The following is an 11861-nucleotide window of genomic DNA, read 5'->3' as shown; positions in this document are numbered from 1 at the left end:
ATGGAGTAATAACAGGATGCTGTACAGTCTCCCTTATGTTGAAATGGTTGTCCTGGGTCTGTTTCGCTTTGCCTTTTATCGAATGATTTGGGACTGTTTGGTTCATTTTCCAATACAAATGAAGCTAGACCTTAAGGGGGTTGTTTTTATACGTATTTCAACTTATAAAGCCGGCAGAGGCCCATGTCTCTACCTGATTAATATGACGTAAATTGGGCGTTGTTATTGAAAACAAACTATCAAACACGCGCATCATATAGTGGCTGATTGTCACCTTATTTATCCCGACAGTCGATTTTTCTTTTACTAGCATCATCCTTCGCTTTCATCTCATTTGTCCGACATTTTTTAGTGAATTACAAGTCATTTAGTCAATTTCGTGCTTTGCTATGCTTAGTAGTAATTGTTGCCTTTAAAAGAGTATAAAAATTAAGACTTTTTGATCCCTTACGCTTGTATATTTTTGTCCCCTTGAACTTGCAGCTCTACAATTCCATTGGTTGATCTTTATCTCTATGTATCTTATCAACGTCAATTAGTTTTCCTTTTATTTCTAGCGCTGCAATTTCACTGATCTCTTTCGTTTGTGTATTTTTCAACGTCAGCTGGATTATCTTCAATTTGCAGCTCTCTGCGATTCTATTGGTTGATCTCTTTCTTTTGTTTATTTTCTAACGTCAGTTGGATTTTCTTGCGTGACTTGCCAAGCGTGCAATTCCTTTGGTCAACCTCTTTCTCTGGTTAATTGGTTAATGTTCTATTTGCAACTCTGCAATTCCATTGGTTGATCTCTTTTTTGTTTATTTTTCAACGTCACTGAGTTGGATGTCCTTTAATGTATTGCAGCTCTGCAATTCCATTGGTTGATCTCTTTCGTTTTTTTATTTTTCAACGTCAGTTGGATTTCCTTTAATGTATTGCAAAACCAGGACAAACTTGGTCAGTTGTTTTTGAGGCCGTTTTAACGGTCAAGAAATGCTTTTGGCGCTGAATTTTGACGGAAAAAGTACTAAAGAGAAAATTATGGACGCAATTTCGACCATTACCTACACAAAATAACAGCAAAAACCCAGATAAAAGAGCCCTTGCAAAAACCAAAAAACCAATTCTTCATTCTGCTCTTCGCTGAGAATCGGGAAGTTTTTAATTTTTTCTTTTACCCCTTACTCTTTAGGTCACAAGAGTGACCAAATCAATTTTCTCTCTAGGACTGACGATGTCAGTGCATTATCAAAAGAAAAGGTTAAGAGAACATATAATCGCACAAGGGAAAATGCTTTGACCTTTCATCAAATTCTTGATTTCGACTAATTTGGATTTATTTGTGGATTAGGGCCAGACTCGTACCCAGTCGCTTCTCTGTATGCGCTGTGATTGATGGGAAGGATTAACGAGTTCGCGGTGCAGCTCATAGAAGTATTGGAGACAGAGGCAGTCCGACGATTATTTTTAGTCCCATGGGGCACTCCCTAAACGGTCCTTACGGGGAGGCTCCTGTAAAAAAGGGTTACCTGAGTACCTTTTTCAGGGGCTTCAGGGATATAAAAGAATAGCGATTTCACTTGTTGAAGTTTTTGAAAGGGGAGGGAAATCTCTCATTCGGTCTCTAAATTAATAGGACCTTAGAAGACCTAATAGATGTAGTTTACGCTTACGATGCATTTAACAGCAGCTAAAAGAGATGCAGAATTCTAAACTAAATGTGGGGAAAAGTACCATCAAAGGAGGTACCCTCTAATTTCCCTCTGGGAACTTGTCAGACATTTGGTTGGTCACACCAAAGTATTTCGACGGAACAACCCCAAATATCTTATACAGGAAAATCTTTATAATTATTTTTTCGATTCCTTTTAAGGTGGACACAAATACAGGAGTACTCTCTGTCCAACGCTTATTTGATACTCGTGGGGAACAAATGCGATATGGAAAAGGACAGAGCTGTGACTTATGAAAAAGAAAAGCAACTTGCTGAGCAAACTGGACTTGAATTCTTGGAGACTAGCGCTAAGGACAATGTCAGCGTACTTCGGGTGTTTGAGCGTCTAGTTGAACTTATTATGAGTGACGCAAATAATGACAATGACAAGGATCGTTACAAAATGCTAAAATGCTGGCGATTTGCAGCCCAAAAATTAACTACAAATGGCGACAAAATTATTGAGACACCGTCGTAAAACAATTTCAAAGAACAAAATTAATAAAACAGTTTGCCCCGTTTCCCCAACCTCAGTTCAATGTTTCAGGCGGCTTGCATTGCACAGTTAGCGGAACAACGTTTTTAGAGGGGCTAGGAGAAGTTTCCTTTATTTTTATCAGTCTTTTTGAAGCCGTGGCGCATAGTACCGTCAAAACCGCCTTGAGCTGTAGTAATTTTTTCAGCGATCTGAGCTCCAAACTTAAAGGAAGATTCCAGGAGGTTTCAAGGGAGAAGATTTACGCGATTTTTTTTCCCGGTTAGTTCCTGAATCGTAGAATCCCGATCCCAGACGATACCTGAGCACAAAGAAAGCCAAACCAAATAAAGGAAAATAACCAGAAAGCCTCGGGGTCATGTTAGAATTTTAATAGATCGAGGGCTATTTATTAAGCGTCCCTCCCCCGGCCTAACCCTTCCTTGGTCGGTTATCAACAAAATGAGAGGGCGGGATTAAAGGTCATAATGAGAATCGACTCACGCTGTTCAATTTGTTAAACAAGTAAATGTAAACAAAATACAGCGTGGGCGTTTAAAACACCAGCATGGAAAGAAAACGACGGGAGGACGTTTAATTTTTCTGTGTGAGATTCCTCTTAACTAATAAAAATTGCCACGTGAAAAGCTCAGCAAGAAAACGATTGTTATTCCCTAAAAAAAGAGACGATCGGGACGGCTGGGAATGGGAAAGAAACACTTTGGCGTGAATTTGTAACAACAAAAAAGAAAGCAATTTATTTATATGATTTTCTAAATATAACTTTAAAAGATCGAATGAGATAAAAGTTTCGATTACTTTATATATATTCCTTTGTTGAAACGCCAAATCCCAGTGATATTAAAAAATTAAAACAAATTAGTCGTCGAAATATTCCGGGCAGGTTATAAGCTGAGAGGCCTTCTAAACGTAATTAGTACAAACGTTACTTCGCTAGAAATATTTGTAAACAGTCCGTGTGTTAATTCAGTTACCCTGCTAATCAGTAATCTAGGAAAGATCGAAGCGACTCTGCTAGCAGGGTGGTGTCTAGTAGGAGTCACAGCCATTGGAATCAGTAGACGCACTGAAACTGTAAGAAAAACCGCGTTGGTTTTTCATGGTCATTGTCATTGGCTAGTCTAACTTTTTCATCAGAAGGGAAAGCAAGAATTTGAAATTACTTACTGATATAAAGAAAACAGCGCCCACTACTTTTTTCGCGCGAGTGCGCGGGTTTCGTCGACAGGTGAATTTAAAAACTGCTGATTGGTTCTTTCAAAATTCTATTGTGTTTCCTTTATTCTGATTGGTCAGTGGTTACTGATATCCGGGCACTCGCTGTAGAGGAAAAGTGTTCCAGAGAGAAACATGGCGAACGCCAACGACAAACAGTGGCAGAAAGATGCGGCCGACCAGAATTTCGATTACATGTTCAAACTTCTGATCATTGGAAATTCTGCTGTGGGAAAGACATCATTTCTTTTCCGATATGCTGATGATTCGTTCACTTCAGCATTCGTGTCAACAGTGGGAATCGATTTCAAAGTGAAGACGGTTTTTCGAAACGACAAGCGAGTCAAGCTGCAGATTTGGGATACAGGTTAGCTTAAACATGATTTGCTTGTTGTCCTTTCGTTGTCTTCTTATTTTTGCGAAAGTATGACTAACTGACTTTTTTTTCCAGCCGGTCAAGAAAGATACCGGACAATAACAACTGCATACTATCGCGGAGCGATGGGATTTATTCTGATGTATGACATTACAAACGAGGAGTCGTTTCAAGCGGTTCAAGATTGGTAAGATTCCGTGTTCTTTAAATGCATTTATTTTGTGTGATCGTATTAAATATATTAGCAAGTATGGTGTCCTCTGAATATGAATATTTACGGGAAAAAAATGGCAAAAATTGCAACTTTTTGATCGTAAACTTCGTGAGTTGTAAGCAAACCATGTTTTTACGTTTCCTCATTGTTCGTGTTACTTGGTAATCAATTTGAGATCAAAAAAAAATTTCTCAAAGCTTTTCTTTACTGTAACGCTTAATTAAATATCGGTGTAATGAAGCAGTTCCTCAGCGAAACAGGAATTTTCACGAATGGTGAAGGTTGTTGTTCGATCAGGTTATTTCCTCGAAACAATTATAGAAATTATTTGAAGAATGTAATTGCCATTTCAATCTTTTCACCTCTCTGTGTTGCGTGTTGGTTTTGATCGGATCTTTGGAGCTTCGACACCAGAATTTTATTTTATGACACGCCGGTGTAAACATTTGTTGTGTATGTGTAATGTTTATCGAAATTGTGTTGACCCGTGAGACGTCTTCGTTTCTTGATGTTTTCTGCAGAAGTCTGCATGTAAATGTGCGCTTCCCGGTTTATGTTTCGGCGTCAATTTACAGTACATTTGAGGTTACTTGCCGTTTCTTTCATTGTCGGACTGAGTTTCCATGATGCGCAACTATAAGACGCAGAAGCTTAAAAACCTATATGTGAGATTTTTTTATTTCCTTAAACTTTATTTAAGATTGTGAAAAAATTTAGTTGCAATATAATTAGTTGCGCCATTAATTAAAAAGAATGCATACGTGTAGTAGTACACATACATTTCAAGGGCAGGTAAAAATGCTAAAGAATCTTGAGTTGCATCATGTTATTTTTAATGTTTCCTTATAAACGTTAAAAGAATTTAGCCATAGGTGACAGGTTCTGGCTGGCCCTTGTTTGCTAGGCTGGATCTTGATATGTTAATATCAATTTTGTGATAACATGACAACCAAGCCAGACCAATAGATCTTTTTACCAATACGGTGGCCATATAGATCGCTTTCACTGTTATGCAACGAAAAATAAATTGAAAACCGTCCATTCGGAGAAGCCAAGAAAATGAAATGTTATAAAAAACTAATATATCAACAATTTGTCCAAGTCTCACGTCTTTGTGGCCCACAATATTGGTGTACAGTTTCGGTGCACCAATATGGCCGCCTTAAATCAACAAAAACATCTGGGGTTCACTTTTTCTATAAAAGGTCTCAAATTATGTATAACAATTTTGAAATATCACTTGTGGTATTTATGCCAAATATCACTACAAATCATGCTATTGCCTACATCAATAATTATTTCTTTGACATCTCTTTAAAGGTCAACTCAGGTCAAGACTTACTCCTGGTCCAATGCTCAAGTGATACTTGTTGGCAACAAATGTGACATGGAGGAGGACAGAGTAGTATCTTATGAAAGGGGAAAGAATCTAGCTGACCAACTTGGACTGGAATTCTTTGAAACCAGCGCCAAGGAGAACACGAATGTCAAGCAAGTGTTTGAGCGCCTGGTAGATATAATCTGTGACAAGATGTCAGAGAGTCTAGATTCTGATCCTACAATTGTTAGCGGGCAAAAGCCAGGGACAACAAATTTATCAGACAAGCCACCCAAGCCACAGGATAGTGGATGTGCTTGTTAATACATTTTATTATTAATTATATTTGACCAATAAATCTGACTAGGCCTGAGCTAAGATGTTTACCATTTCATTTTGCTTTAGAATAGAGATCCACTGTTGCACAGGGTTTGTACTACTTCTACTACTGCTGACTTATGATAACTTGAACCTTCTAGGGAAATCGAAAAAATTCAAGTTATGGAGAGCTCAGGTTACTGGGACTTTGAAGAAAGTAACCTGAAAAAAGAAAATGAGAAAATGGGATGGGGAAGAAAAGCAAGTATCATGCACACTTCACTTCATGGGCACGACACTGTGTTTTAACTTGACTGTCAAAAGACATAGAATACAGGGTTGTTTAAAGTATATTCAATGTTCAGACTGGAGTATGCTGTTTTTTTCCTTGTCAGGTAGTAAATCATGGTTCCAGTTAACAAGAGTAAAATTATGTAGAAATGATCTGAAGAGAAACAAAAATTGCTTCGAGTTAGCAGGAGGTTCAAGTTATCGAGGGTTAGAGTTACTGAGGGTAAAATTACAGTGAATGTATGAAGGAAATCCAGTGGAAATCATTTTTGGTTTGAGTTAGCATGAGGTTCAAGTTAGCAAGGGTTCGAGTTATTGGGAGTCAACTGTACTTAATTCCTTAGGGGCTCCTGAACTTTTAAAAATTTCTTTATGGCCTGGGAATACTCCTTGAAATTTCTCTTTGTCTCAGCCCACTCCCAGGAAACTTGTGAAATGTAGATGAATGTGGTACATGTAGGTATGAATGGAATGCAGGTACAAAGGCTTCTAAACATTTTTCCTAGAAAACATTTATATTCTTGTTTTAGCAAAATTTATTGGATGTAAAATAGCTTGATGAATCTTATGTATCTTCAAAAGTCCTTTCAAAAGTCTCTGGAATTTCACTTTTTGGCAGTAATGCAAATCCCGGCTTCAGAAGTTTAGAACAAAAAATGTTGAGAATTTAAACCTTGCCTTTGTTTCCATGGTCGGCATAATGTGCCCTCCAGGAAATTTCACATAATTTCCCATTGCTAAGTATCAACGTGTCTGTTGATAAAGAGTCAAATGCAATAATTATTACGACACCGTGGTATTGTAGAGGGGAGAGTTTCACTTAAATACAATCATGTGGAAAAGATTATGTGCTGGGTACTTCTTTTGATTTAGATTGGAAATATTGATTTTTTTAAAAAATTATTTATGCAATTTTCATGGAAGACATCTAAACTCAGGCTAGGATATTCTTATTTTAAATTTGCAGAATTGTTTCTGTCTCACTTTAAGTCTGGTTATTGAGGCAAGAAGCCTAGTTCATGCATGCTATCATATTCGTAGTCTTTCACTATTAATACATGTATATTTTCATTATAACCCTTTAAGCCCTAAGGGTGTTAAATATCATTGAAGTTCTCCTTGTTTAAAACAGAGTGGTCATGAGAATTAGGGACATGACCACATGCGAAAAAAATTTATTAAATTGAGTCTTAAATTTCTTCTCCACACTACTGCTTTAGGAAATGTATAGGGACAATAAATGAGAATTTAAGTTGTTAGGGTTAAAGGGTTTATTTCATTTTACCATTTTCTCATGAACCAGAAATACATCTTTACATAGCCTCATCACCCTTGTGGCTCAGTGAAGTCCTGATAAAGATTAAGAATGAAAAAAAAAATTGTTAAGGGGGAGATTGGTAGTTTGGTAATATTAATCTTAAATTAGAATGTTGCGGTATAATTGCAAATGCATTGGGGCCATATATTGAGCCATTTGTTGTCAGATTTTTCCATTGCAATATTTTCATCTAGCAGCCTTCTAATGTCCCCCGTTAACTTTGTCAAAGTCATCCTTTGAGAAATTGATCAATAGTTTCTTGTCACTTGTTAAACCTTTTATTAGTTCTGCTTAGTAGTTTTTAGTAGTTTTCAGCATTAGTAGTTTTCCTGTGTAGTGCTGCTCATTGACTGTTGTCACTCTAAAAGATGGGAAATTGTCTGGGTAGACAAGTTGTCTAGTGTGAAAACAGGACAAACAAAGTAATTTAAGATATGCAAGTTGTTTGTTGTTGTTTTTTTTTATTGATAGAGAGGATTCTCCCAGTTGGATTTGTTTAATTTTAGGCGGATAAGTTATCTAAAGTCCAACTTCAATTTGAACCAGCCAAAAAAATGGTCGACGGGTACTTGTCTGTTCAAATGGTTTGTCCGTCTTCTAGTATGAAACTGGCCATCATGTTTGAAAATGTAAACAAAAATATACTCTTAGGCATTATTTAAACCTTGTTTCTGACTACAACTCCACAATTAAGTTATTAGTATAAAATATAAGTTGTATTGAATATTGAATTTGTGGGTTTAAAAAGGTCTGGAGGAGTTAAATTCAAATCTACTCATTTAGCAAATAATTTATTTTTGTGGTTAATTTATTTTAACTGGTACCCTCTGAAAAAGATTAAAGCTTTTGAGGATTATAATATTATTATTCAAATATATTATCCATGTGACAGTTATTGTAAGCATTATATATTGGACATAATAGTGTTGCTAGTGTATTGTTCAGACGCTAAGACAAAGTTACTGTCAGAAATAAATGCTGTGTTGAATTCTTCATTCAATTTATGCTGGAAATTGTTGATAACATAATATGACCCCAGCTGTATTAGGGCAGCTCTCTCAAGCCCCTGTTCCCCAAGAAAAGAGTGGTTTCTCCCTGAAGGGGGGGTGGGGGACACTCAAGGGAGATCTGGATAGGGTGTGCCACCGAGGCCTTCAAAGCCGACCCTGTTTCAGACACAAATTGCTCATTTTGCTACCCTGTTGCAGACAGGAGACACTATTTTCTGACTCTGATTTGTTTTGTTTTACATACAGAATTAAGTAATTAATTTTTCACACCAAAATCGCAGAAAGAGAAAATATTTAGGGAAAAAAAATTATTGGTATTGCAAAAATTTAATGTAGACCATTCATCGCAAGCCTTTATATTTTTTGAAAAGCTTCCAGTGTAATAGGACACCCTGTTCAAAACACTTAATATTGAAATTGTATACCCTGTTTAAGACTCAAGACCTTGAAAACCATACCCTGTTCAGCAGCATATACCCATTTAGGCTAAATAAGGGAGTGTCCCCCAAGGGGGTTTCTCATGTGCAAGTAAAAAAGCTTCTTGCTCAGAGGAAACTTATTTACAGTAACTGAACACTTGATTGGAATCATCAGTTGTCATATTAGTTGGGGGGGAGGGGGTATGTATGTCACAGGTGACTTCCAATTTTAAAATGGCCTGCCTTTGCCCCTCCAACAAAACTTGTCTGAATTCTACCCTATAACAGGGCCTCATTAAATGTGGAACTGATTGATAAATGAAGGATGGTAAAGTCACCATAAAGTAATTATTAAGCTTTACTGGATCTTGAGTCACCTGTAAATAACTGAACCCTTTGATTTCCTGAAGAAAATTGAAAAACGAAAAAGGGCTCGTGGAAGAAAACATTCAAGAAAAACCTTTGGGACCAGGGGTCTATTTAATTAAAACTTTACAAGTGTAGCTATTGTTTTCGGACCCTAAAACAATAACTACACTCGCAAAAAAGATTTATTAAATTGACCCCAGGGTAGGTTGGGGAAGCTAGTACTCAATGAATGTTTGATTGGTGTGAGCGTGTGTGTGCCGAGGTAGAGTGTGGATCGATCACTGCTCTATCATAAGTCAAACAGTTCAAGTTCAGTATATTCATACTTATTCAAAAAAGTACGTAAATACAATGATAACAAGAACTAGAAAAGAAGGAAATCAGAGCTAGTATACATGTTGAAGTATTGCCAGTTGGACAAGTGTGTAGTGGCCGAAGGAGCAAAGCTAGGTGGCCAAGGACCGGCAAAGCGTGTGGCCAAAGGAGCAAAGCTATTAACATGTATTTATGAAGATGCAAGAAATGCGCCTTTTCCTTTTTGAAAATAATATTTTTAGTAATAAACAAAACAAACTTGACTGGACAACTCTGTTCAACCTTAACTTGGGTAACCTGTGCACTGAACGCGAGAAGACTGAGAATGAGATAACGCAAAGACTCTTGGGAAGCTTGTTTGGCGCGAAGGACGAGCGCCATTTTCCAAATTTCTAACTGATGTTGTTTTGTAATCACGTTCGTTTTTCGAAATGTACATCAAACAAGTCGTGATAGATGGCTTTAAATCTTACGCTCAGAGAACTACTGTTTCCGGGTTCGATCCACAGTTTAACGCTATCACTGGTCTGAATGGCAGCGGCAAATCGAACATACTGGACTCGATTTGTTTCTTGCTTGGAATTTCGAACTTGTCACAGGTTAGAATGTGTTTATTCTGGCTTCGGAATATTTCTTATGGTTATTCTGTTTTCTGTAGAAAAGAATTGAATCGTTTCGGTGCGATTGCCTATATTTTATATCCGGTGCTAGGTCGTTAAAACTAGAAAACGCTTGCTCATATTTGCGGAATAAAGCTTATCTCTATTCTCACGCGTTCAACAACGAGCAATGTGTTTAGTGGCCTATTTCAACGTTCGACAATTCATAATACTTTGTATTTAATATTTATAGGTCCGAGCTAGCAGCTTACAAGAGCTCGTTTACAAGGGTGGGCAGGCTGGTGTAACCAAAGCAACTGTAACTATCACTTTTGATAACTCGGACAAAAAACAAAGTCCACTGGGTTACGAAACTTTTGATGAAATCACAGTCTCTAGACAGGTGAGTAAAAGATAACACAGCTTTACTATTTTTCTTTTTGTTGTGGTTTTTTTTTTGCAAGTTATGAAAATATTGGTTTACGGTCATCTCACCATTAGAATATCTCGCGAGATGTAATTTAACCTCGCTTAGTATTAACATCGAATAAGCATCGCCGATATTCTTGTTCTGGGTCCACAACGTATTACCAAAAGCGGTCAGTGTAAAACGCAGACTGCGGACTGCAGACTGCGGACCAGGGGTAAAATGCAGACTGAGTGTAAAATGCAGACTGCAGACTGAGAGTAAAATGCAGACTGGGGTAAAATGCAGACCGAGCATAAACTGTAGTTGTGGAAAGGTTTAAGGGTCAAAAAATCCCGCAAATACATGTAAACGAACACTTACTTGAAGACATCTGCTTTCACAAATCCATTCAGGACTTTCTTCTCTAGAACGTTGTCGACGACCCAAAAACATATAATCGCAATCTTGAACCTTTTTTCCGTCCGAGAGACCTCACGCTTCAAGTTTAGACGCGAAGTTTTCGATATACGTGACCAGGGACCGTGAATTGTTACAACACCACAATGTTTACGCTTAAATGGAAGCCGCTGACCAAAATACTGTACAAGAAGAATTATGGCGATAAAAAGGGAGTAAATCATTCCAACAAAGAAGAAAGATGTTCTGCAGGAAATTTGGATGACCTTCTATGAAAGTATTGCAAATCAAGGTACACAGACTTAACCTGTTCGGATGTTCATTGAAACTTCTGGCGAATGTGCAATCCACTTCAACTAGGAAGCGAAGTGTGTAACTGATACCGGCTAGCTATTTCACCGATTTGGAGAAGAAGGAGCACAAATGTTTAAAAAAGTCTACAGTCTTTATTCTGCATTTTACCCCAGCCTGCGTTTTACTCTCAGTCTGCAGTCTGCATTTTACACTCAGCCTGCATTTTACCCCCGGTCCGCAGTCTGCAGTCTGCAGTCCGTAGTCTGTGTTTTACACTGACCGTTACCAAAAGTGAGTTTTGAATTTCCTGTCATCTCAATTGGCAAATTTGACCATGGCATTTTCAACAGGCCAATCATGGCACATGCTCAAATCCTGGTGCACATGTGGGGATCCAGAACACGGATTTTGTTGCCGTTTCGCAGATGGAATCATCCTCGGAGACCCAGGGGCAGATAGTGGGGGCAAGGGAAAGACTAAACGGGCGGAAAAAAATGGCGTGAAGAAAAGTAACTCTTCTCGCCGTTCTTTACTTTTCTTCGCGCCATTTGTTTCCGCCCGTTTAGTCTTTCTCTTGCCCCCACTATCTGCCCCTGGGTCTCCGAGGATGAGATGGAATCAACAAGAGTTCAGTTTTGTCTATGGTGCAGATTGTCTTTTAATTCGCCACCAAAAAGTTGATTCACTGCCAAGCAACTCTCCACCAACTGTGTAGCCTGCATAGCTTGCAGGATTAGCAAGTGAGTGCTGTAGTTTTTGTCAGTGGAGCCACGTGAAGAATGGGAGT

General features: G+C 38.0%; 2 protein-coding genes across 2 annotated transcripts in view; both read left to right on the top strand.

Moving 5' to 3' along the window:
- The first annotated feature begins 3516 nt into the window (after positions 1-3516).
- Positions 3517-8242, top strand: LOC140954064 (ras-related protein Rab-3-like). The gene is made up of 3 exons (XM_073403467.1): positions 3517-3774; positions 3859-3970; positions 5318-8242. The coding sequence occupies exons 1-3, from the start codon at positions 3543-3545 to the stop codon at positions 5637-5639; spliced, it is 666 nt and encodes a 221-aa protein (XP_073259568.1). The 5' UTR covers positions 3517-3542; the 3' UTR covers positions 5640-8242.
- Positions 8243-9729: 1487 nt separating this feature from the next.
- The window catches only part of LOC140921393 (structural maintenance of chromosomes protein 2-like), a 32326-nt gene continuing 30194 nt past the window's right edge, over positions 9730-11861 (top strand). Inside the window, exons 1-2 of the mRNA XM_073371392.1 lie at positions 9730-9954; positions 10208-10357. Coding sequence (XP_073227493.1) covers positions 9787-9954; positions 10208-10357 — 318 coding nt within the window. The 5' untranslated portion in view covers positions 9730-9786. The remainder of the gene's footprint in view (positions 9955-10207; positions 10358-11861) is intronic.

The sequence above is a fragment of the Porites lutea genome, chromosome 12 (assembly GCF_958299795.1).
Source record: "Porites lutea chromosome 12, jaPorLute2.1, whole genome shotgun sequence".
In the NCBI taxonomy this organism is placed as follows: Eukaryota; Metazoa; Cnidaria; class Anthozoa; order Scleractinia; family Poritidae; genus Porites; species Porites lutea.
This window is presented reverse-complemented; position numbering and strand designations above follow the sequence as displayed.